The sequence below is a fragment of the Schistocerca serialis genome, chromosome 2, assembly GCF_023864345.2.
Source record: "Schistocerca serialis cubense isolate TAMUIC-IGC-003099 chromosome 2, iqSchSeri2.2, whole genome shotgun sequence".
Lineage (NCBI taxonomy): Eukaryota > Metazoa > Arthropoda > Insecta > Orthoptera > Acrididae > Schistocerca > Schistocerca serialis.
In genome coordinates, this window is record NC_064639.1 from 720,081,778 (window position 1) to 720,106,918 (window position 25,141).

At 39.9% G+C, this 25,141-nt stretch overlaps 1 protein-coding gene across 5 annotated transcripts in view; it reads right to left on the minus strand.

Moving 5' to 3' along the window:
• Window positions 1-20,174: 20,174 nt before the first annotated feature.
• The window catches only part of LOC126457908 (ankyrin repeat domain-containing protein 39-like), a 164,817-nt gene continuing 159,850 nt past the window's right edge, over window positions 20,175-25,141 (minus strand). For all 5 annotated transcript variants that reach the window (XR_007585553.1, XR_007585552.1, XM_050094589.1 and 2 more), the window contains one exon: window positions 20,175-23,379. Coding sequence is in view for 3 of the 5 variants with exons in the window: in XM_050094589.1 (XP_049950546.1) it covers window positions 22,946-23,379 (434 nt within the window). In the remaining 2 variants the exon portion in view is untranslated. The remainder of the gene's footprint in view (window positions 23,380-25,141) is intronic.

The following is a 25,141-nucleotide window of genomic DNA, read 5'->3' on the forward strand; positions in this document are numbered from 1 at the left end:
GCAGTCAGCCCTGTTGACGATGCTGCAGATGATGAGCTCTGCTTTCATCCCACTAGTGAGACTGGCAGTCTTCACCAAATCAGATAGCCGCCGGAAGCCAGAGAGGATTTCCTCCGATTCATAGTGACACACATCATTGGTGCTGACATGAGCGATCTCATGAAGATGGGTGCACCCTGTACACTTCATGGCATCCGGAAGGACACTTTCCACATCTGGAATTACTCCCCCCGGTATGCACACAGAGTGCACATTGGTTTTCTTCCCCTCAATTGCAGCCATATCCCTAAGGGCCCCCATTACACGCCTGACGTTGGAGCTCCCAACTACCAGTAAGCCCACCCTCTGCGACTGCTAGGATCTTGCAGACTGAGGAGCAACCTCGGAAACAGGACAAGCAGCCATGTCCGGCCGAAGAACAGTATCAGCCGGAGACAGAGACTGAAACCGGTTCGTCAGACAAACTGGAGAGGCCTTCCGTTCAGCCCTCTGGAATGTCTTTCGCCCCCTGCCACACCTCGAGACAACCTCCCACTCTACCACGGGTGAGGGGTCAGCCTCAATGTGGGCAGTATCGCGGGCAGCTACAGCCATAGTCCGAATAGGGGATGCGTGGGACGAGCTGGCCGTCCCCAACAAATCCCCGTCCAGACCCCCACAGTGATACCCATTGGCAACAGCCTCAAGCTGTGTGACCGAAGTCAACACTGCTTGAAGCAGGGAGTGAAGGGATGCCAACTCAGCCCTCTATAGTTGAATTCTTTTATCTTGGCGGCTCGCGCATGCCCGCCCAGACGCGGGAGATTGCTGCGTTGTCAGTTGTATGCACCAAGAGAAGCAGTGCCATAGTATAGTATAGTTCGCAAGCTTACGTTTAGGGGGGAGCGCGCAGTTTATGAAGTAAAGCCACCACGGCCGCATTAACCCTTTCGCTGCTACAGAGACGTCCCCGCATTCCGCGATTTTATCACTGCACTGCTCGCCTGTGCTGACACATGGTGTTTCCGACTGCTTTGACACACTTATCATTCAATTCCACAAAACCTATTTGGCCCAAAAATTAGATTTTTACACATCTTCTTGACTGATACCTTCCCCCCACTTCCTTTGACTGATTGAAGTGCTTTAAAATAAAGCCAAACACACCCGGTGTAAATAAAACTTTTATTACAGCCGCGAAAGACGGAATATTTCTCAATATTACATACGACACCTATGTGGTACTTAAATTAAATGAGATATTGTTATACAGCAAATTTTATATGAAATTTAGGTACCTTGTCCACATTTCATTCTCAACATTGTGGCAACTAAAATCGACCATACGGAAAGTATGCACTCTCTTCAAAATTTCGTGCAATGGTTTTCTACATTTAATGCTGCAAAATAACTGGGTTGAACATCGAAACAAAATTAAGTCATTTATGGGGGGAAGGTACCAGTCAAGAAGATGTGTAAAAATCTAATTTTTGGGCCAAATAGATTTTGTGAAATCGAATGATAAGTGTGTCAAAGCAGTGGGAACACCATGTGTGCACAGGCGAGCAGTGCAGTGATGACAAAATCGCGCACATCGCGGAATGCGGGGAGCACGTGACTGCAGCAGCGAAAGGGTTAATGAAGAGACAAAGCACTAGAAATTTCAAAAAATTGCATTCAAACGAATAAAATTCGTGAAGTAAGACACTTCGATATTGTTTTTAAATACAGAAAATATTTAGCATCGCACAAGGTTTGAACACTTTACCTTTCACTTACTACCCCAACGCCTTAACCGTTATGCTAGCGCAGCTAGTCGTACAATATCTCTCCATAAGGACTCTTAACAGGTCACGCAAAATTCTGACAAACACTGTTGGTATGCCTATGAATTACTCGCACTTTGTCGAAGTACAATAGGAAATAAACAATTACCACTGTTCATTATTGCGAAAAAGCAGTTCGTGAAATTGATACAAACACCTTTACTTGCTATCGCCTGAATTAGGAGTCTTATTGCTTGTTTGGTTTAATTAATTAATAGAAAATGAAGCAATTGGTATAAAGAATGGTTTTTCCAAACTTTCTATAAAACAAAGTCTGCTATCAAGACATTGCTTTTGTTCTACTACTTTATTTATGACTGAACGTTTCTAAAACTGAAGACACTCGCCCGTGCTCTGCTCTGCAGTCGAGATCTGGCAACGTCGTTCTCTGTTCATTGGCTGACTGTATTTTTTGACGTCAGATGCACAGAACGAACCTAAACTCGGCCGCCAACATAAATGATGCGCACTTTAGTAGTAGTGGTAGTAGTAGTAGTAGCAGTAGTAGTATAGGAAATTTTTTCTGTAACTGTGTGTGTGTCTGTGGCGTGTGATGAGGGCCTCCCATCGGGTAGACCGCTCGCCTGATGCAAGTCTTTCGATTTGACGCCACTTCAGTGACTTGCGCGTTGATGGGGATGAGATGATGATGATTAGGACAACACAACACCCAGTCCCGGAGCGGAGAAAATCTCCGACCCAGCCGGGAATCGAACCCAGGCCCTTAGGATGGACAGTCTGTCGCGCTGACCACTCAGCTACTGGGGGCGGACTTTCTCTAACAAATCGGCTTATATATCTGGTTTGTTGTTGTTGTAGGTGAGGCAGAACTATTGCCAGAGTCTGATGATTATGGTATGCCTGAATGGGTTAGATAAAGGAGCTCTGATCTGGCCCTATTAGATGATCATGATGATGATGATGGGCTTTTTTGAGGGTGTGGTGGAGTCGCCCGATGAAGTGTTAATGCCTTGGAGTCAGAGCAAAAAAGGTAATTACTCACTCTGATTATAACCTTTTGATCGTCTTAATTCTTTCTTTCACTGCACCAGCAGCGGAAGCAATGTACTTAACTACTATTTATTTTATCTCTTCTTCTACAGCGGTCGCGTCTCCACAGCTTCAGCACAGTGTGGCGTGAATACCGGTGGTGGCTAAAGCTTCTTTCTCACCAAAACGGCGCCTGGTAAGACACGCATGACCTATAAAGGCGCTGCTACTTGCTGCACCGGAAACCGACATTGCCGCCAGCCCGGCACCGCCGCTCTGGCTTCTGTGGGCCGAGCAACGAACCACCACCCCTCAAGTTACCAGGTCGGGTCTACAACAGCATCAGGTACCATCACCGCAGTCTGGCCGTTCCCACCGTTCAGACCTGGTAGCACCGCAACATCCTCCTCCATCATCATCATCGTATCAGCCTCGTCAGAATCGGTGTAAACACAAGGTATGTGTGACTTGATGCATACCGACTTGCCCTTTCCCAACACCATCTTCAATGGGATGGACTCAGAATAGTATTAGTAGTAATATAGAAGATCCTGTCGCTAGTGGCAGTTCTCTCTCCCATCACTTTAGTGATGGACAGGTCAGTGATACCATACCGCAGTTAGAATACTCGGTGATTGCAGACGCTTTTGAGGAGCAAGTGCCGTTCACCAGGATCGAGAACCCAGCAGGATGGTACTGCGACCCTGTTGGTTTTCTAAGGGCGTGCCTTCCTGTCGTGGAAACGGAGCTCCTCAAGGTAGTCAATGATCTGCGGTATCCCGCCATTAAATGCAGTGCAGTGCTCTGCATCAAATTATCGCAACCCCAACCCCCCCAAGTTGATTCTGGTGTTGAAGAGACAACTGTTCATTATCTTAGGGGGTAAAATGTCGTGATAACGCATAGCACGTCAATCGCTGAGTGGTTTCGTTAATCCACCTTGAGTGCTATACTGGCTCGGTTTTCCAAGATGGAGGTCAGAGGGTCAGCTAAAGCACTCAGCCAAATACTACACCTGGACATCCATACGCATGTCTACAAACTGGTAAATGCAGGGTCAAGCTATATCAAGTTCCCTAAAGATATAGCTAATTAGAGGGCATGCATTAATGTCGAAAATAGAAAATATCAGGCTTGTTTAGCGTGGTCAATCCTGGCTTGCAAAAGAAATTACAATTACAGAGATCATCCTGAGCGTCCCAGTATGTACCATGTAGGTGATAATATTTTTGGGTGTTACAACTTCGGTGGTATCAATTTCCCCGTCAAGATCCAGAACATACCTAAATTTGAGATGCAGAATACCGTTATATTGGTTCATGTTTATAGTCTGGAGAAGAAAAGTAAGTCAGATGAGCAAGAAAAGCATACTGTTATTGGCCCCCTCCATTTCTCAAAATTCTCTGGTGTGTGTGAGTTGCATGTAAACTGGCTGCTCTTCTCTGATGGGGATAATTATCACTATGTTTGGATCAAAGACATTTCCCAACTCCTATTCTATCAATTGAATAACTATAAGTGTAAAAAGCCTATTTGCTTAAGGTGCCTCAATTATTTCTCCTCAGACAACTTATCAGTGGCACATCTAATAGGCTGTGCTTGCAAGGATTCGGTACATGTCATTATGCCTACCGAGGAAAACAAATTCATAAAGTTCAAGAATGCTCACCACCTGGAGCGATGCCTGTTGGTAGTGTACCCCGACTTCGAATGCCTCCTCGCTCCTGTGACCCACTGTGAAGGTGACCCAACGGCCTCACATACCACCGTTACAGAAAAACATGTACCATATGTGGCAGCATACCAAATTTTATCGTCATACGGCTCCAGTCTTAACCACTAAAAATCTTATGTTGGGAATAATCCTGCGGTTTGGCTGCTCACTCAGCTCGAAAACCTTTCATGGGAGGTTGTTAAGCTTTACAGCGATAACGTACCAATCACCAAATTGAAGGAGAATGAAGATTTCCATAATAACGTGGTTGATTGTCATATTTATAGACCGTCATTAGACAGAGAAGCGGAAACTCCTCGTAAGGACCACTGTCGTCTTATGGGGAAGTTCCATGGTGCAGCTCACAACATGTGCAATTTGAAGTACCAGCTACCAAGACACATACCTGTTTCCTGTTTTCTTCCACAATTTAAGTGGTTATAACGCTCACTTTCTAGTTGTGCACTTGGATGATTTCGGTTTGGAGAAAGATCAGATTAGTGTCCTACCTGAGAGCATCGAGAAATACATTTCTTTCTCCAAATGAATGATGCCAAGAATTACACTCTGCTTCCTTGATACACTACGTTTTATGCAGGTACCACTCCATAAACTCATTGATACTCTACCTCGGGAGGATATGCATATTACTTGAGCTGCATTTCCCGACGAGGAAAATTTTCAACTTTTGAATAGGAAAGAGGTTTCCCATATGAGTATGTGGATAGTATGGCGAAATTCAACGAAACCAGGTTACCCGGCATAACTGCATTCTCCAGCAACCTCATAGGCAATGCCATTATGGATGCCGAGTATGAGCATGCCGGGAATTCAACATCTCCACTTTAGTAGAGTACACATGGCTTTACATGAACACAGATGTGCACTTGCTTGCGGATGTTTTCGAGAAATTCTGGAGTCTATGCATGGCCACATGTTCTCTAGATCCCGCTGTTTATTACACGGTACCTGGGTTGTCTTGGGACGTAATGCTCAAGAAAATGAAGTGCAGCATTGAATTATTGACTGATGGTGACATGCTTCTTTTCTTTGAGCGAGGGATCGGGGAAGACTTTGCCAATGTGTCCATAGGCATGTGAAGGCAAATAACCCGTGGATGGGTGACAGCTTCAGTGCATCACTTGATTCGAGTTACATAATGTACCTGGACATAAACAACTTATATGCACACGCCATACAGCAATCACTGCCGATTGGTGAGTTTCAATGGGTGTCCGAAGACAAATACAAGGGATTAGGTGGAGAAATCGTGTGTGTGGGGGGGGGGATGGCAGCTGATCCTGATGTAGGGTATGTGGTGGAGGCACAACTCATATACTCTATTATTTAGCATAGTCAATGTATAAATATGAAATGCTTGTCAATACACACTAAGATCCAACACTATAAAATCTTAACTCTCCCAGAAGCTACCTATGCTTGCAAAAACCTGATTTAATTAAAAATCAAAGAAAAACTGATCATCTCAAAAAAAAAAAAAAAAAAAAAAAAAAAAAAAAAAAAAAAAAAAAGACATGAGAACTTGTATAAATACAAAATGGATGGACTCTTTGAATCCAAACAAATGAAACTGGAGAGAGAGAGAGAGAGAGAGAGAGAGAGAGAGAGAGAGAGAGAGAGTCAAGAACCAAAAATTTTCAGCAAGAATGATACAAAGAAAGCCTATAGATACTTAAGACAAACTGAGACAAGCTGTGTCCAGAGTACCACGAGGAGCCTCCATGCCAAAACTGATGACAACGCTGGGGGGTAAGCAAAGATACATTCTTCATTATCATAATCTCCAGCAGTGTCTCAGCTTGGGTATTGAGCTGATTAGAATCACTCCAGCTATCTCCTTCAAGCAGTCCCCCTAGTTGAAGGTTCTTAGATGATCCCTGGATGGATGAATAAATATATCAAATCACATCGACTTTACTGATCACTTTTGGATGATTAAATTTCACTTTTCCAAAATTTGTCAGAAATTGAATGCATTTTGTTTTAGTGCTGAAAGCCGTGAGCTGAAGTTACAGACTATCCCATTAGCTACATCATTTACATAAAAGGAGATGGGAATACACAAATCATGACCTGCGTACCTGCATCTGAATAGGAGGGGAAAGGGCAGATTAGCTGAGCAGCTTGCGAGCCATAGGCACAAAAGACAAAATATTTGTAATTGCTCAAGTCAGAGGTGCGCATATATATGTTAGTGTCAGATTACACACAGGCAGTACTGAAAGAAATTAGGGAAGAATGGGACTTAAAATATATAAAAATTTCCAGAAAAAGGAAATTAACTTGGTTCCTGAGAACATTAGAGGGTTGAAAAAGAAGTAGATGAGCTTCATATATCCACAAGTCTCATCCTTACTGTAGATGAGACTTAAATGTCTCAGGGAAAATGTAATTATAAGAGCTTCCTATATATCTAGTAAATATGGAAAATCCTGAGGTGACAGATGTTCTGTGCCTCTCTGAACACAATGTCCTAGCATCATTTTCGTCCAGAGTGAACTAGGAAAAATGAGGAGTTGCAATATACGTAAAAGTTGGACTCAAAGTTAAAAACACAAGATACCTTGCGAGTGTGGCCTCCCATCATACAAACTGTGCGCACTATAAAATCAATTCAAGAAGGAGCAGCAGAGGTTTTATCACCTATCCTCTCGAGGTCAGCTTGAAAAAGGTCCACAGATAAAATTTGATGAAGCATCTGCAGTGGCCCCATTAATGACTTCTGGGACTGCATAATTAAAGAAGCCATCAAAATAAAAATCACTCACAACATCATTACTAGAAATGGCAATATGCAGGTCAGTACAGTGTGGGATCGAGTGGTCACGATGGTTCATTCAGGTGCATCGAACAAATCAATGTAGGCCCACATATGAGAATGCTGTGAGCACCAGTGATGTCATAACCAGCAGCCATCCAGCAGTCATTCCACTTGACTGGCCAAGGAGTGTTTGGTTGGAAGCTTGTGGTGTTTCAACTACTTGATGCAGCTTGAAGCCTGAGAACATTTTATTCAGCACTAAGAGTGATTCTGCATTATGTGAAAAACGGGTAGCCAATCTATTCGATAAAGGATAAAAAAAAAACCTTGCAGCTATAGTTTAACAAAACCAGCATTAGTCAAATTCTCAAGAGAGATTTCACAAGGGTAACTGCACACAAAATGAGCAAAAAGAAAATTCTGAAAACACTTCATAATGGACTCTAGGGCACCATCAAAAGTGAAAAACTTGGCAAGAAAATATTACTGGTGACAAAAAATGGCAAATAAATGGTTTCATAATGTGAACCTTGCCAAATAGTAAAACTAAATCTCTAAAAGGATTTCCAAAACAGGTCCCAATCAACAGAAGTATGGGACAGTATTGACATTGATAATGCTGTTTCATTTGGACAGCATTCTGGTTCATGTGGTAGATGCATACTCACATTTCCCAATGATAACTACTAAAGTCACAATACAAGCAGTTAAAAAAAAATTATTTATTTATGTGTCAAGTTCTGTAGGATCAAATTCAAGAGTGAATCTCCAAGGTCATGGAATATGTCAGTACCTGAAATTACAACATAAAAGTAATAACAGATAAAAATGAAATGTTTATGAACCCAAAATAGGTCAAGCCATAAGTTTAAGTAAATACATCAACAGCACAACAAGAATCAGCTTAATTTTTCAAGGAACTCCTCGACAGAATAGGAGTAGTGACCCATGAGGAAACTCTTCTGTTTTGATTTGAAAGTGCATGGATTACTGCTAAGATTTTGGAATTCTAGTGGTAGCTTATTGAAAATGGATGCAGCAGTATACTGCACACCTTTCTGCACAAGAGTTAAGGGAAGTCCGATCCAAATGCAGGTTTGATTTCTGCCGAGTATTAACTGTGTGAAAGCTCCTTATTCTTGGGAACAAGCTAATATTGTTAACAAGAAATGCCTGTAAGATTATATATATATACACACACACACACACACACACACACACACACACACACACACACACACACACACTCCTGGAAATTGAAATAAGAACACCGTGAATTCATCGTCCCAGGAAGGGGAAACTTTATTGACACATTCCTGGGGTCAGATACATCACATGATCACACTGACAGAACCACAGGCACATAGACACAGGCAACAGAGCATGCACAATTTCGGCACTAGTACAGTGTATATCCACCTTTCGCAGCAATGCAGGCTGCTATTCTCCCATGGAGACGATCGTAGAGATGCTGGATGTAGTCCTGTGGAACGGATTGCCATGCCATTTCCACCTGGCGCCTCAGTTGGACCAGCGTTCGTGCTGGACGTGCAGACCACGTGAGACGACGCTTCATCCAGTCCCAAACATGCTGAATGGGGGACAGATCCGGAGATCTTGCTGGCCAGGGTAGTTGACTTACACCTTCTAGAGCACGTTGGGTGGCACGGGATACATGCGGACGTGCATTGTCCTGTTGGAACAGCAAGTTCCCTTGCCGGTCTAGGAATGGTAGAACGATGGGTTCGATGACGGTTTGGATGTACCGTGCACTATTCAGTGTCCCCTCGACGATCACCAGTGGTGTACGGCCAGTGTAGGAGATCGCTCCCCACACCATGATGCCGGGTGTTGGCCCTGTGTGCCTCGGTCGTATGCAGTCCTGATTGTGGCGCTCACCTGCACGGCGCCAAACACGCATACGACCATCATTGGCACCAAGGCAGAAGCGACTCTCATCGCTAAAGACGACACGTCTCCATTCGTCCCTCCATTCACGCCTGTCGCGACACCACTGGAGGCGGGCTGCACGATGTTGGGGCGTGAGCGGAAGACGGCCTAACGGTGTGCGGGACCGTAGCCCAGCTTCATGGAGACGGTTGCGAATGGTCCTCGCCGATACCCCAGGAGCAACAGTGTCCCTAATTTGCTGGGAAGTGGCGGTGCGGTCCCCTACGGCACTGCGTAGGATCCTACGGTCTTGGCGTGCATCCGTGCGTCGCTGCGGTCCGGTCCCAGGTCGACGGGCACGTGCACCTTCCGCCGACCACTGGCGACAACATCGATGTACTGTGGAGATCTCACGCCCCACGTGTTGAGCAATTCGGCGGTACGTCCACCCGGCCTCCCGCATGCCCACTATACGCCCTCGCTCAAAGTCCGTCAACTGCACATACGGTTCACGTCCACGCTGTCGCGGCATGCTACCAGTGTTAAAGACTGCGATGGAGCTCCGTATGCCACGGCAAACTGGCTGACACTGACGGCGGCGGTGCACAAATGCTGCGCAGCTAGCGCCATTCGACGGCCAACACCGCGGTTCCTGGTGTGTCCGCTGTGCCGTGCATGTGATCATTGCTTGTACAGCCCTCTCGCAGTGTCCGGAGCAAGTATGGTGGGTCTGACACACCGGTGTCAATGTGTTCTTTTTTCCATTTCCAGGAGTGTATATATATGAGAGAGAGAGAGAGAGGGAGGCCAATGTCGAAATACCCAGACTTGTGAACTGGGGTCAACAAGAGATTCATCAATGTACACCACTTATGGTCTGAACCACCCATTTCTGAGCCAAGAATATCCTTTCAGAATGGAAAGACTTACACCAAAATATAATACCATATGACATAAGCAAATGAAAATAAGCAAAGTAAACTAAATTTTGTGTCAAATGATCACTCGCTCCAGATACCGTTCGAATAGTAAAGCAAGGAACTCCTTGAAAAACAGCCGGCTAATGACTCCCAAAGACCATACCTTCTGACATTGAGACACAATTTGTCTCCAAGTATTTTGCAGATTTGTGTGGCAGTAACAGCATAGGACACCAACTACAGTTTGCCCTGTTGCTAATGGTGAAGCAAAAAGATTCGTCGGAACTTTCAAAAAAGTCATGATTAAAGCTAACTGATGAGGAGAGAACATCCAAGTTGTTCTGCAGAAAATGCTGGTAACTTACTGCGCAACTCCAAATCCAATAACAGTTCTGAACTACTTCAGGTACGTCAGCTAAGACTCACGTTGTCACTGATCCTTCAACCAAAAACAGGCGGATAAGCCAATTAAGAGTACAAAGTTCCAAATTGGTGATCAAGTGTATAACAAAGATCTCTTTAAAGGATTTTTTCAAGATATCACTATGGATCATTGGAAATGTACACAAAAAGATGGGAAATATGCTGAACATCGTGAAACTGCTTTATGGAATTATCAAAAGACATGAAACCCAACTAAAAAAAAATGCACCATCTCTAAGAATAGTGAACAACACAGAACTGAAGATGAATGGCACGTAATTCAGGACTCCAGGATAATACTTCAGGGGTTGAATCTGAAAATATACATACTGAAAAGATACTTACCAAACTTACAAGTTCAACTGGGTTTCATCAAAAATTTCATCCTAACATTAACTGGGGCAGAAATGTATCTGAAAAGCTAAATAAACATTTCTGCATTTTATTAAAATTCCTGCTAAGAAATGTTTTATGTCAGTTTTGTGTACATTTCCATAATGATTATGTCTATTTATGATCCAATAACATTACGCTTATATACTGCTTCGTTTTCTGAGTTAATTTGTTTAATTCTATTACAGCAGGTTGTAGCGAGACTTTGAATTTCACCGCGCTACACTCGTTCCCTCAGATAAAAAATATCCCGTCGCAGCGGTATGAGCGCTCGACGGCAGAGAAACTACTAAAATTGTAACTTTTTTTGTTTTCTATTCGTTTCTTAATTGTCTCTTGATAGCCGAAACTGAAGGCAGACGTGATCTGATTAAGACGAAAAAAACTTATTAATGTGTAGACATTGTGGAAGTTGTTATGAAATTCGGAGGATGGAGAGAAGCAACTAAAATAAATTGTATTTAAGATCAAGATGGTTTTGTATACATTAGAAATTCCTGGACAATGAAACTTATTGCAAGATTTCGGAGCAGACTTTTCGCGCAGAAATGAAGTAGGAGATTTTTGAAGACCTGGACGCCGCATGAAAGAACACAAGTTTACCTGGTAAAGGATGAACTCTTATCTACGTCATTTCCCCCTGTCAGTTACATTTTGTTATTCTCTGTTCTTTTTCAATACTTTTTGTAGTGGAAATTGGTTTAACTTTTGCTCAAAAACGCCACAAGGACCACCCCAACAATAGCTTTTCTGTAATACGAAGTCCAATTTGCTTTTCATTCTTTCCTTTGTTTTTTCCCGGTCATTTACGATTTTAAAATCCCTTTTTTTATTCACGATTTCTTCCACATTTTCAACCTCTTTTCTTCTCTCTTATTTTTCTTCTCTTTTTTTATTAACCACTACAAGGTGGTGTCTCAAGAATTACAAAAACAGTGTCTATAACAAAAAACATAATAGACATATTTGATTAAATTTTTATGACTATGCTGTTCTTACAATTTCCTGTGTTTATGACTTGTTTAAGAATAAGATACTTGTAGGCAGCAGTGATTGTAGATATAGACTGCCTGAAACCTTGCAGATGATTTGAAAACAATGGGTTTTGGTTAAAAACTATTTTAGACTATTACAAAACAGCTTTTCAAAGATTTTTGAGAAACCACTAAGCTGTGATACAGACTTGTAGCTGTTAACAGTGTCCATGGCTTCAGTCTGGTGCAAGTGGTGATATTAGCAGTCCTTACAAGATTCAGAAATGTAACCGTAGGAGAGGAGCAGTTAATATACTTCAGAGGTTCTACAATAAAATTTCCTATTCATTTAATAATACAATCTGGGACATTTTTTTGGTAATTTCACCAAGATTACGAGACCATCTTATGTGCGAAACACTGATCCTTGGGGCGGAGATATTTTCAGAGTGGTGTGTGTACAGAGGGTAAAATGATTTGCAATGTTGCTTAAATTTTCATTAAAAATATTAGCTACTGCGGATCAGATACTTGCCAGTTTTCTAGGTCCAAACTAATACTTTTGCTATTGCTTTTGTGTAAATCAGACCTGATTATGTTCCATGTGGCTTGTGTAATTTTTTTTTATTTGAGTATGTTTTCATAATCATCCCTGTTTACACCTTTGATAACTTTGTTATATATGTTACATTTCACCATTTCCCATCGTTTTGCATTTCTAATGATTAAGGATTTAGTTTTTTCTATATAAAGGCATAAATCTTTTCTCCGCACTAGAGATATTACACCAGTTGTAATTCAACTTTTCTTTCCAGTTGTTGCTTAATTGGGATGGAAACTTTAATGTTTCGTAAAAATTACAGAATGTACTATTTACATCTCTCGCCTCAGTTACCAGCTGTTTATATTGCATTTTGATGGGGACCTTTTTCTGATCATCTTCATCTTAATGATCAAAACATATGTAGCCTTCTTTTTCTTTGCCTTATGCCATATATTCAGGGGCTTGACATGTTTCTCTGGATGCCCTTCCTGCTGTCACACTCTCTATACCCCGGGATGGAATTTATGTACCCCTTCTATCTGCATCAAGTGAACATGTAACTGAGACAGGACATTGGTACCAGCGTGGCATTCATCTAGTAGGATATGGGAAACCACCTAAAAACCACATCCAGCACTTGACATTAATGCACTGAGCAGACTTGATCCGGGGCCTGGGCATCTTCTTGAATCCTGGAAGGTGTGCGCTAATGTGTGTGGCTATCCAGGTGTATAAACCATTTTTAGTACCTTAGTATTTTATGGAGAGTACATCTCTCAAACAAAAATCTATCCTTAGATTTCCTAGACACTGACTGTAACAAAAGATTTATCATATAAAAGTAGGTCATCTCCATGATTTACAGGTGTCAGGAATTATTTTAAAGTCCCCCACATACTATTTTCTTTTCGTGTTGGTTTGAGGGTACTTCACAATCTCTGAAGTTTAAATAGGAGGTCTGAAGTGTCCCTCAGTTTACCTGTACAAAGTCAAAATAACTAAGAACACATTCATAAGTTCAATATGAGCCATTCAATCTTATCAAATCAAGATGAATTTAGATTGTGCTTTTTATTTCCAAAGATAGTTGCCTCTCCACAGATATTTGTTGTTTTCCTAGCTAGTCCTACATTATGCAGGTAACAACGACATTTAGGTCAAAACCAGTATTACTTCTAATTCTCATAATTTAGTGGTTAGACACTGAACATGACCAAACACTAGCTTAAAGGTAAGAACACTGGTTTTGTTTTGCTAAATACTGCCATACTTTTAGTCATTTCTCAAAATCACCTTACCTTAGATAAGGTTCTGTATTTCTGTTTATCTTCTGAGCTTCCTCTTCATCCTGCTTTTGACAAAAAAAACCATTCAGATGTGAGAGAGGCTCTGTTTTCTATCAGCTTACAATATTGAACACTAACTTTTTTTTATTGTAGTCACCTTCACACTTTTCCTGGTACTGTTGATCATGTTGGTGTTGGTTCTGTTGCTGCTCTTTATATGAATTTTGCTACTGTTGTTGTTGTTGTTGGTGGTGGTGGTGGTGGTGGTGGTGGGGGGGTACTGTTATTGGTGGTGATATACACAACATTGGTAGTGACAATAGTGCAGATGTTTGTTGGTACCTCCTGAATACTTGAGAAATTTTAGTATTACACATTGTGAACCAAGACTGTTCAAATGGAGTCCGTGTGCAGTGTGAAATCTGAACTCTCTGCCCAGTGCCCAGGCACTTCTTTTATTCCTGGCACGCAATTAACATATCTTTTTACATATACTGTTAAGAGTCAAGCAACACAGCTATGAAACTGTTTGAAGATGAATAGCTTCAGAGTAAACATTCTTGCTTACCTCTGAGAAGCCCCAGGCTTGAATAAACTTGGGGATTTCACAGCACAATTCCGTTACAAAGGTTCGTTATAAGAATATTAGACTTACCACTTGATACATTTCTACACGATCACATTTCCAGTTCCAACAGATTTTTCATCCCTTTCCAATGGTGAATCCACCAATACTCTAGAGTGAAACTTTCTTCCACATTTATGACAAATAACACCACTCTTCGTGGTTTCACCACAATGTCTAAACACACACACACACACACACACACACACACACACACACACACACACACACCCAAGTGCAAGAATCTCTCATTTGGCTCTCTGCTTTTTTTTTTTTTTTTTTTTTGGTGCAGTGCTGCAGCTTGTATTTGCACCTTATAGCACAAGCAGCTTCTGACAGTATTGAAATTGTTACATCTTTGTTGTATTAAGTTTTGGGTTAAGATGTCTGTGGTAACTTGCTCAAACACTCATTTTTTTGTCTCAGATTGACATTTACGCATGAATAAAGATGAACAGTTTTACAGATCAAACAAAATTCTACCTATAGCATCAAACATTTTACAACAGCATGTAGTACCCACTGAGTCCACCACTTTCCTCGACTTGTAAAATGAAGTACACACTTGATATGTGACTTCATTATCGCATTTTTCTGTTGTGTGATTGCAGTCACTTATTTTTGTGATAAAATAACACAACTTAGACATTTCATCATAATTCATGAAAAATGGTCGGCTGTCAAACACTTATCCTCATTTTTTGGCATTCGTCTACAGAACTGTGGTCCACACTTAGTGCCAAATTGCAAGTCATGCTCTAGGAAAAGCAATTTCTTGTGCACTCTTACCATCTTCTGTACTTCTCAGCAATAAGAATCAGGAACAGCCAGTTACTGAGGATGGCAAGGTATGTCCCACCTTTGAAATAATTTTGTGTCTGCACTACTTCCAATGTGCGTGTAAAAATATATGGGGCAATCAAATGAAAATGACACAGATGCAAAAAAGGTAAACTGTTTATTATTTCAAAAGTAATCGTCATCACTGTTAATACATTTGTCCAACTGTGAGACAAGACAGTCAGTGCTTTCATGGAATAATGTTTGTGGTCACCTACGGAACCACAAATGTGTCCAGGCTGCATCTTTTCGTCCGAATCGATGTCCATGAATGTCTCTCTTCAAGGCTCCAAAAACATGGAAACTGCAAAGGGAGCAATCAGGACTATATGGAGGATGTGTCATGGGTTCCCAATGAAATTTCCAAAGTGTACTTGAAACAACCTTGGCCACCCATGTTTCGCTGGGAAGCCCTTACAAATCCTCCACACAGTCCTGATCTCTCCCCACACGATTTTGATATTTTTGGAGCCCTTAGGAAAGATACTAAAAGGTATCAGATAGATTATATAATGGTAAGACAGAGATTTAGAAACCAGGTTTTAAATTGTAGGACATTTCCAGGGGCAGATGTCGACTCTGACCACAATCTATTGGTTATGAACTGTAGATTACAACTGAAGAAATTGCAAAAAGGTGGAAATTTAAGGAGATGGGACCTAGATAAACTGAAAGAACCAGAGGTTGTACAGAGTTTCAGGGACGGCATAAGGGAACAATTGACAGGAAAGGGGGAAAGAAATACAGAAGAAGACGAATGGGTAGCTTTGAGGGATGAAGTAGTGAAGGCAGCAGAGGATAAAGTAGGTAAAAAGACAAGGGCTAGTAGAAATCCTTGGGTAACAGAAGAAATATTGAATTTAATTGATGAAAGGAGAAAATATAAAAATGCAGTAAATGAAGCAGGCAAAAAGAAATACAAACGTCTCAAAAATGAGATCGACAGGAAGTGCAAAATGGCTAAGAATGGATGGCTAGAGGACAAATGTAAGGCTGTAGAGGCATATATCACTAGGGGTAAGACAGATACAGCCTACAGGAAAATTAAAGAGACCTTTGGAGAAAAGAGAGCCACTTGTATGAGTATCAAGAGCTCAGATGGAAACCCAGTTCTAAGCAAAGCAGGGAAAGCAGAAAGGTGGAAGGAGTATATAGAGGGTCTATACAAGGGCGATGTACTTGAGGACAATATTATGGAAATGGAAGAGGATGTAGATGAAGACGAAAAGGGAGATACGATACTGCGTGAAGAGTTTGACAGAGCACTGAAAGACCTAAGTCAAAACAAGGCCCCGGGAGTAGACAACATTCCATTAGAACTACTGATGGCATTGGGAGAGCCAGTCCTGACAAAACTCTACCATCTGGTGAGCAAGATGTACGAGACAGGCGAAATACCCTCAGACTTCAAGAAGAATATAATAATTCCAATCCCAAAGAAAGTAGGTGTTGACAGATGTGAGAATTACCGAACTATCAGTTTAATAAGTCACAGCTGCAAAATACTAACGCGAATTATTTACAGACGAATGGAAAAACTGGTAGAAGCCGACCTTGGGGAAGATCAGTTTGGATTCCGTAGAAATGTTGGAACACGTGAGGCAATACTGACCTTACGACTTATCTTAGAAGAAAGATTAAGGAAAGGCAAACCTACGTTTCTAACATTTGTAGACTTAGAGAAAGCTTTTGACAATGTTGATTGGAATACTCTCTTTCAAATTCTAAAGGTGGCAGGGGTAAAATACAGGGAGCAAAAAGCTATTTACAATTTGTACAGAAACCAGATGGCAGTTATAAAGAGTCGAGGGGCATGAAAGGGAATCAGTGGTTGGGAAGGGAGTGAGACAGGGTTGTAGCCTCTCCCAGATGTTATTCAATCTGTATATTGAGCAAGCAGTAAAGGAAACAAAAGAAAAATTTGGAGTAGGTATTAAAATCCAGGGAGAAGAAATAAAAACTTTGAGGTTCGCCGATGGCATTGTAATTCTGTCAGAGACAACAAAGGACTTGGAAGAGCAGTTGAACGGAATAGACAGTGTCTTGAAAGGAGGATATAAGATGAACATCAACAAAAGTAAAACAAGGATAATGGAATGTAGTCGAATTAAATCGGGTGATGCTGAGGGAATTAGATTAGGAAATGAGACACTTAAAGCAGTAAAGGAGTTTTGCTATTTAGGGAGTAAAATAACTGATGATGGTCGAAGTAGAGAGGATATAAAATGTAGACTGCCAATGGCAAAGAAAGCGTTTCTGAAGAGGAGAAATTTGTTAACGTCGAGTATAGATTTAAGTGTCAGGAAGTCGTTTCTGAAAGTATTTGTATGGAGTGTAGCCATGTATGGAAGTGAAACATGGACAATAAATAGTTTGGACAAGAAGAGAATAGAGGCTTTCGAAATGTGGTGCTACAGAAAAATGTTGAAGATTAGGTGGGTAGATCACGTAACTAATAAGGAGGTATTGAATAGGATTGGGGAGAAGAGGAGTTTGTGGCACAACTTGACTAGAAGAAGGGATCGGTTGGTAGGACATGTCCTGAGGCATCAAGGGATCACAAATTTAGCAGTGGAGGGCAGCGTGGAGGGTAATAATCGTAGAAGGAGACCAAGAGATGAATACACTAAGCAGATTCAGAAGGATATAGGTTGCAGTAGGTACTGGGAGATGAAGGAGCTTGCACAGGATAGATTAGCATGGAGAGCTGCATCAAACCAGTCTCAGGACTGAAGACCACAACAACAACAACAACAACAACAACAACAACAAACAAGGAAAGACATTGTTTGCAGTTGTTTTGCTTCTGGTGAAGAGGTGCATGCATGGGTACAATCATGGTCACATACGCAACTGCAAACATTTTTCCATGAAGGTATTGACCATCTTGGCTAAGAATGGGATAAATCTATTAACAGTTATGCTGATTACTTTTGGAATAATAATCTGTTTACTTACATGTTTTCCATCTGTCTCTCTTCATTTGACTGCCCCTTATAATTTGCTATTTCCCACTTTCACTCTTTGCCATCCTTTACTCTTAATAATTTACACACATTACTACAAGTCCCCCACCAAATTTTTGTATGCAAAGGATAATCTCACAAATCACTGGAAGGATGTTGATGTGGTTTCAAGTAATCATTTTTCCAGGGATAAATTCAGGAGATAAATTTCAAAAGCTTTGACAATAACAGCTGGTCTTAGATAAGGTGACGGGTTATTGGCACTGCTTTTCGATGTAGCTCTCGATTATGTCAAAGATTTGACAAAATGGAAACCCCACCTAAAACCAAAATTGGAGCAAAGCCCTCAGAATAAACTACCTGGGGTTTAACTCTTGACGTGGAAGAAGTTTGTGTCCAGATCACCAGTCTCCACGAAATTGCCTAAAAAATATGATCACAAATGTCTTTTTAGAAAACTGAGATCATGTCCATGAAACCCCTGTATATAAGTGAAGCCCTCGTAAGCTGTCAAAAAATCACCACAGTTCTACAGTTTAAATATACTGACGAAATCATTAAGCATAATTTAAGTGAGAAAGAAACACGGTAAAACAGAGCCAATGAAATGAAAAAAGCTCATGTTCTAACATAGTCAATGTATAAATATGAAATGCTTGTCAATAGGCACTAAGATCCAACAATATAAAATCTTAACTCTCCCAGAAGCTACCTATGCTTGCAAAAACCTGATTTAATTAAAAATCAAAAAAGAATTGATCAGCTCCTCAAAAGACACGAGAACTTGTATAAATACAAAATGGATGGACTCTTTAAGAATCCAAACAAATGAAACTGTAGAGAGAGAGTCAAGAACCAAAAATTTTCAGCAAGAATGATGCAAAGAAAGCCTATAGATACTTAAGACAAACTGAGAAAATTAAGAACACAAAGAATAACACAGTATTGAGTGGAGAGCAAAAATTGAAGAATACAACCTTCAAAGAAAAATGGAATGTGAAATGACTCATGTGGTCCAATAAGCAAGGCAATGGGAACAATATACATACATAAAACCTGATACACTTCCAGATAATGTGTATTAAAAGTATGACTGGAGTTAAGTACCAACTGAGGACACTTATCTGAAAGTACTTCAATATCCCAACTACACCAATATAATTAGAATTTTCAAAAAGTGTTGTCTGGTACCATTACGTTTCTTTGATTAACAAAAAGCAGCACTCCCTGAACATGCCCCACCACCTCAAAAAATTTTCCTTTCCATAAGCGGCAGCTAATTTTGAGAGAGTGCTGTAAAGTAAGGCCTCCGAATTTATGTGAAAACTCAATGCTTTTTTAATGCAACATAAGTTACTAACACACTAAATCTTTATTTTTCATGCCTACATATTTATTTCTCAACAAAGTCACCCTGGCAACTAACATTTCTCCCAACAAGAGACCAGTCTGTTTACACCATCACTATAGAATGCTTGACTTCATTGACAGAGCCATATAACCTCACTTTTGCTTGCACTACTTCCTCACTATCAACGTGAAGTCCACAAAAGTGTTCTTTAAGCCAGAAACCAAGCAAAATCAGAACTGTATGGAGAATGATCAATGACAGTTAACCCAAGGTGTCGGATTGTTGTAGATCCTGCAGCACTCTTGTGTGCCAATGCTGAAGGGGAGAGAGCTCCATGTGTGGATGAACTCTTCAAAACTCTATTACAGCACACTGTTTCTCACACACTGACGTACATGGTTATATTGCACACCATCACATTACATGCAACAATTCGGAGCCCTCTAGCGGCAGAGGGCTGCAAATATGTAGACAAGAAGAATAAAGATGTAGAATGTTAATAACATGTGTTTTATTTAAAAAGCTTTAAGAGTTGTTTGCAAATGAAAAATATGGAGGCATTACTTTTCAGCACTTTCTTATAAATAATGTTGATTTGCAAGTTCAGACAGAATTGTAAGAGAGACTACCTACACCTTAAGTTAACATTAAAAACAAATAAAACCACAAAATTTAGAGCCTCAGATATTTTATTTCACAAATAAATACTAATGAAAATGATAAACAGCACATATGTTGACACACTGTAAAATTATCGATAGGAATAGTGCAGAAAAGTAATTGTATTGCTTTTGGAGAATTCCTGTACTATAACTTACATCATCATCATTTGAATTAGAATGGAATATTAACAATAACAGAAGAAAGATTAACTAGATCTTCAAACTCTTAATTTCTCTCAGAGTAGGACAAATGTACACAAATTACCACATCAGAAGTCTGCCTTCTAATATTTAGTTTAGCTTTAAAAATAATCTTATTTGTGGTCATTGTGACAAATAAATTAAGATTCTTGCTTAATGCTATTTACTACTACTACTACTACTACTACTACTACTACTACTACTACTCAGAGCTCTTCTCATAAGCATATGATAGGGGATAACAAGTCACAAGAACAAAAACCTCACAGATTAAAAGTTTCTCCACAGGAAAGTAAGGTATCTGCAGTAAAAGCAGCACATTTAATTTTTTGCAACAAGCAGAGACATTAGCTATTCATTTACTTTATTAATGTTTCTACCCAGATCTTCCAACATATTAACACATGAAACAAAAGAAATATTTATTTCAGTAACGACATTACGGTGCATTATACTTTTAAACATAAATAATCAGTGTTAATAACTCATCAGCACAGTTAAATATTGTCAACCTGTTGAAAACTGAACAGCTCTGTTTGTGATTTACGATGTGCTTCAGTAGTACCACAAGAAACTCTACCATATACAACTAACCAATAATAATTTATAATTTTAACTTAGGAAATAATGTTTGATTAGGAACAAAAAAATCACAATCCACTGAAGCTAACTGACACTAATATACTAAATTTATTACTAATGAAATTAATTTTAGCAATGCTAATATAGTATCAACTTAAATTAAAAAAAACCATCTAAGAATAGTCACAGCATTGCATTTTGGTCCACAAGCAAAACCCTCATACAATTTAATTGCATTTGCATAGATGGTACTTTATTATTTCAAGATCTGATTTTCCTTTAGCAATTAAATGGCTTAAATGGTATGCACATTTTTCAAATAGGAAATAATAATAATAATAATAATAATAATAATAATATATGCAATGGGACTGTTAGGAGGAGTGATAAATGCAACACAACACTCAGCAAGTTGCACTATGAACTCATTTCACAAATCATTTTACCAACACAAAAAAGCTGTGAACACTGTCAGGAAAAAAATCATTCTGGCGTGTTAACTGAATCCTTCCTTCCTTTGTGGAACTGATGCTTAAGATATATCATCTTGCAATAACAAGGAGAAGACAGGAAACTGATTTTTCTACAAGGAATAACACTGGCAATTACCACTAAAAACTACTCAGCAGAGCTCCTTAACAGCTGCGTTCTCTGCTAATAAGCCACATACAACAAAACTGACCAAATGCCCATTGTACTGAACAACAACCAAATTTTGATCTGGTAACATTTTAGCATTTAATAAAGTGAACACTAAATTCTCTGGTTTTAACATCAAGCACTCGTTTTGGCACTGTCCACTTCTAAAAGTAATGTCGCTGTGCTATTCAGCCTTCAACATTATTAATTTGTAATACTGTATGTGAATTTGCCAGTGCCCTATAGCTGAACAGAATTACTTTTAATTTCAGTGTATGGCTTAAATCTGTGCCAGTGCCCTAGAACTGAACAGAATAATTTTCAATTTCAATTTATGGCTTACATTTGTTTAACTACTTGTATAGCCAAGATTCAGTTACTTTTGCACAAATCTCTTTGGTAAATGTGATCGTCAGGAATAGAAAGTGCCTACATATGTAATCACTGTGTAATATCTTGTTACCATAAATAGTTCAAAACAGAATGTCAACCATTATGCTCAAACATTAATTTTTTTTTTTTTTTTTTTTAAGGATGTGGTGGATTTTTATGTCAGAAGTGCACTAGTGTTATGAGACTAGGATGGAGCAGTTTTTATTGTGGAAACAATAAACAGATGGTAATCCAGATGGAATCGGGGTTCATTTTCCAAGCCCCACAAACCAACTCAGTTTTTAATGTAATCAAAATAGTAAGCAAAAAGGTAGACCAGAATTAGCACATAATTAAAGCAAAAGCTGGCAAAGAAATGAAGTTGTTTTAAAGATATCAGTTTATATGACACTTACTGAAGATTCGTAATTTCTGTCAACGTAATTGTAATAGTTTCATCCAAAACTTTCACTTTACACATTATTTATACTATGAAAATTACAACAGTGTCAAAGCAGCTATTTTACCACTGTATGTTACATGTAAATATGTGAGAAAAGTATGATTAAGACTATCAAAAATGTTAAAACTTACATGGCGGAGGAAGATAACCAAACTAGAGAAATAGTGGCAAACAAAGCTACAAAACTAACATTCATATCAAGGCTGAAAAGAGGAACAAACGAGACAGTGAAGCTGGATATATAAAACAATGGTGATACAATACGAAAATGATGCTTTTCTATCACAAATCCATACTTTGCATCTCCAGCTGCAACTGCTTCTATTAATTGATTAGCGAGGAAGTGTTGTAGAGGTACTAACTTGAAATTTCAAATTACGATCAGTTCTTTCAACAGTTCAATTTTCCAGGAGTTGTCACAAGCCACAAATTATTTCATTTCAGTACTTGAAAAGACACACAGTAAATAGTGTTTTAATGTATTCTGATAAAGAGAATATTGCTTCTCTTTTTATTGTTTCTTTTATAAAAAAACAGAAAGCATGGTCTGATCCTTAACACATTCAACTGCTAGGCGCCCTTTAATATCTTTCATGTTGTTTAACTGTGTATTATTCTTTAACAGCAATTCTGCAACATCAGAATGTCCTTCCTCTGCAGCACGGTGTAAAGCTGTTCTCCCATCTGCATCAGTAACTGCGCTATTTGCCCCAGCTTCCAATAACAGTTGGACAATATGTAGTTTACCAGATGCTGCTGCTCTGTGTAGAGGTGTAGCTCCTCCAGCACGTGTCTTTGTGTCCAACAACGCTCCTGCTCCAATAAGTTGTTGGCATATGGCAGCGTGTCCAGCCCGTGCAGCATAATGTAGTGCAGTGTAGCCAGCAGAGTCTCTGCTATCAACAGGGACACCACGCTCTAAGAGGTTCTTTACACGAGACATATCACCATTCTGGGCTGTCAGAAAGGGAAATACACAATCTTACTGCCAACAAGTAAGTATCATTCTGTACTACAAAATAACTCAATAACTTGCATAAAGTCAACACATTTGTTAGTATCTCATTTCACTCAATGCATTAATTAGCACTGACCAGACTGGTACTTTCCAGCCCCACCCCCAACAACCCACAAACTGATATGATTTTTTTAACTATGCAAATGATTAATAATATGAAAAGTATTTTATGCACTTTTCTTTTTCAACTCTGAAAAGGGGTGGGATAGGGATAGAAGTGAGGTGCCTAGGGTGGCAATATGAAAGCAGCAAGTTTGGATTCCTTCGTGCAACATTACTAAAAGGAGGAACAATACCCAGAAGTAATGAAGATTAAAATGTTCTATATCATTAAAATTGAAATTGCTTTAATGAGTACCAATTGCACACAATGCTACATTCTGGTACATTACAATTAACAGTTTATATATAGATGACTGAAAGATGACTGAACAATGGCAATGTGACTCCTCATGAGCTGAGATGTTCTCATATTCACTTACAGAAGCACAAACCCAAAACACAGATAGACAAAGATTTCTTAATATCACATTTCCAAAAGAAAATACTCTTTACCATACAATTAAAAAAGAGGCATACACAAAAATTTGGACTGAAATAAATATCACACAGTAGGCCTCAGTGCCCCAAGATGACAGTGGCCATATATGCCATTTGTGTATGTTTGTGTGTTTTTAAATCTAATTAATGCTCATTCTATGTGGTGATACACTATCATTATTCATACCGTTATTATGCCAACTCGGATTTTCCACTGCTTGATTTTTCCTAGCAACTTCTCTTTCATACCACAACCCGGTGCTGTTTCCCTTTGTTACCATTATCTATCACACCACTTAGTGCCCATCTCCTCTTTCTTTCCTTCTTTCCCTGTCACCTCACGAACCACACAGAGTTTTCACTGGCATACCAAGCAACCTGTGATGCACCAGATCTGTCCTATAGCAAAGGTCTTGCCAGTGCACAACACACAGCAACAGGCTCACACTGCACGGACCACAGGTGTGAGGTCCTGTCCAAGTCATTCTCCCCATCAATATAATTATTCCTGGACCTCCACACCAATCCAACGACCTTCCTTCACCAATGTGTATTTTCACAGGTATTCCTGGTCCTGCCTGCACCACATACCTAACAGACTTCCCCTATATTCATGCACACACAAGACTGACCTGACCCAATCCATTCACACATTATGCCCCACCCTCTCCACCCATATCCAGCCAGAGACCTACACCTCACACAATTACCATTATCTTATTTTCATTTATATTCTGACTCTGACTGTGTCCCACTTTCATGTATATTTTGTTTTCATTTCAGTTTATTTTACTTCATGTTGTTTTAGCCACTTATTACTATACTTCATCTGGTTTCGTCTTCCTAGACATTCTACGTATTTGTGTGTGTTTTTACCTTCCAATATGGATTCTTGCTGCTTCTATCAATGCCAATACAGAAAAATTTTCCTATCGTTAGACTGAAACTAGCCTCATATACATCTCCTACATTGTTGCCCAGCTCAAGGAATCCCTCCAAATGGCCACACCATCAAAGTACTCATCTCTGGTGGCGACCCACTCTTCCAGAATGATCTCTATCTAATCAAGTTCTTTCAGTCTACGGCCCTCACCAACCTAGTCCTGTAGAACAATATAAATCAGGCCCAAAACCTCTTGGAGGTGTATGTGAATGGATCTC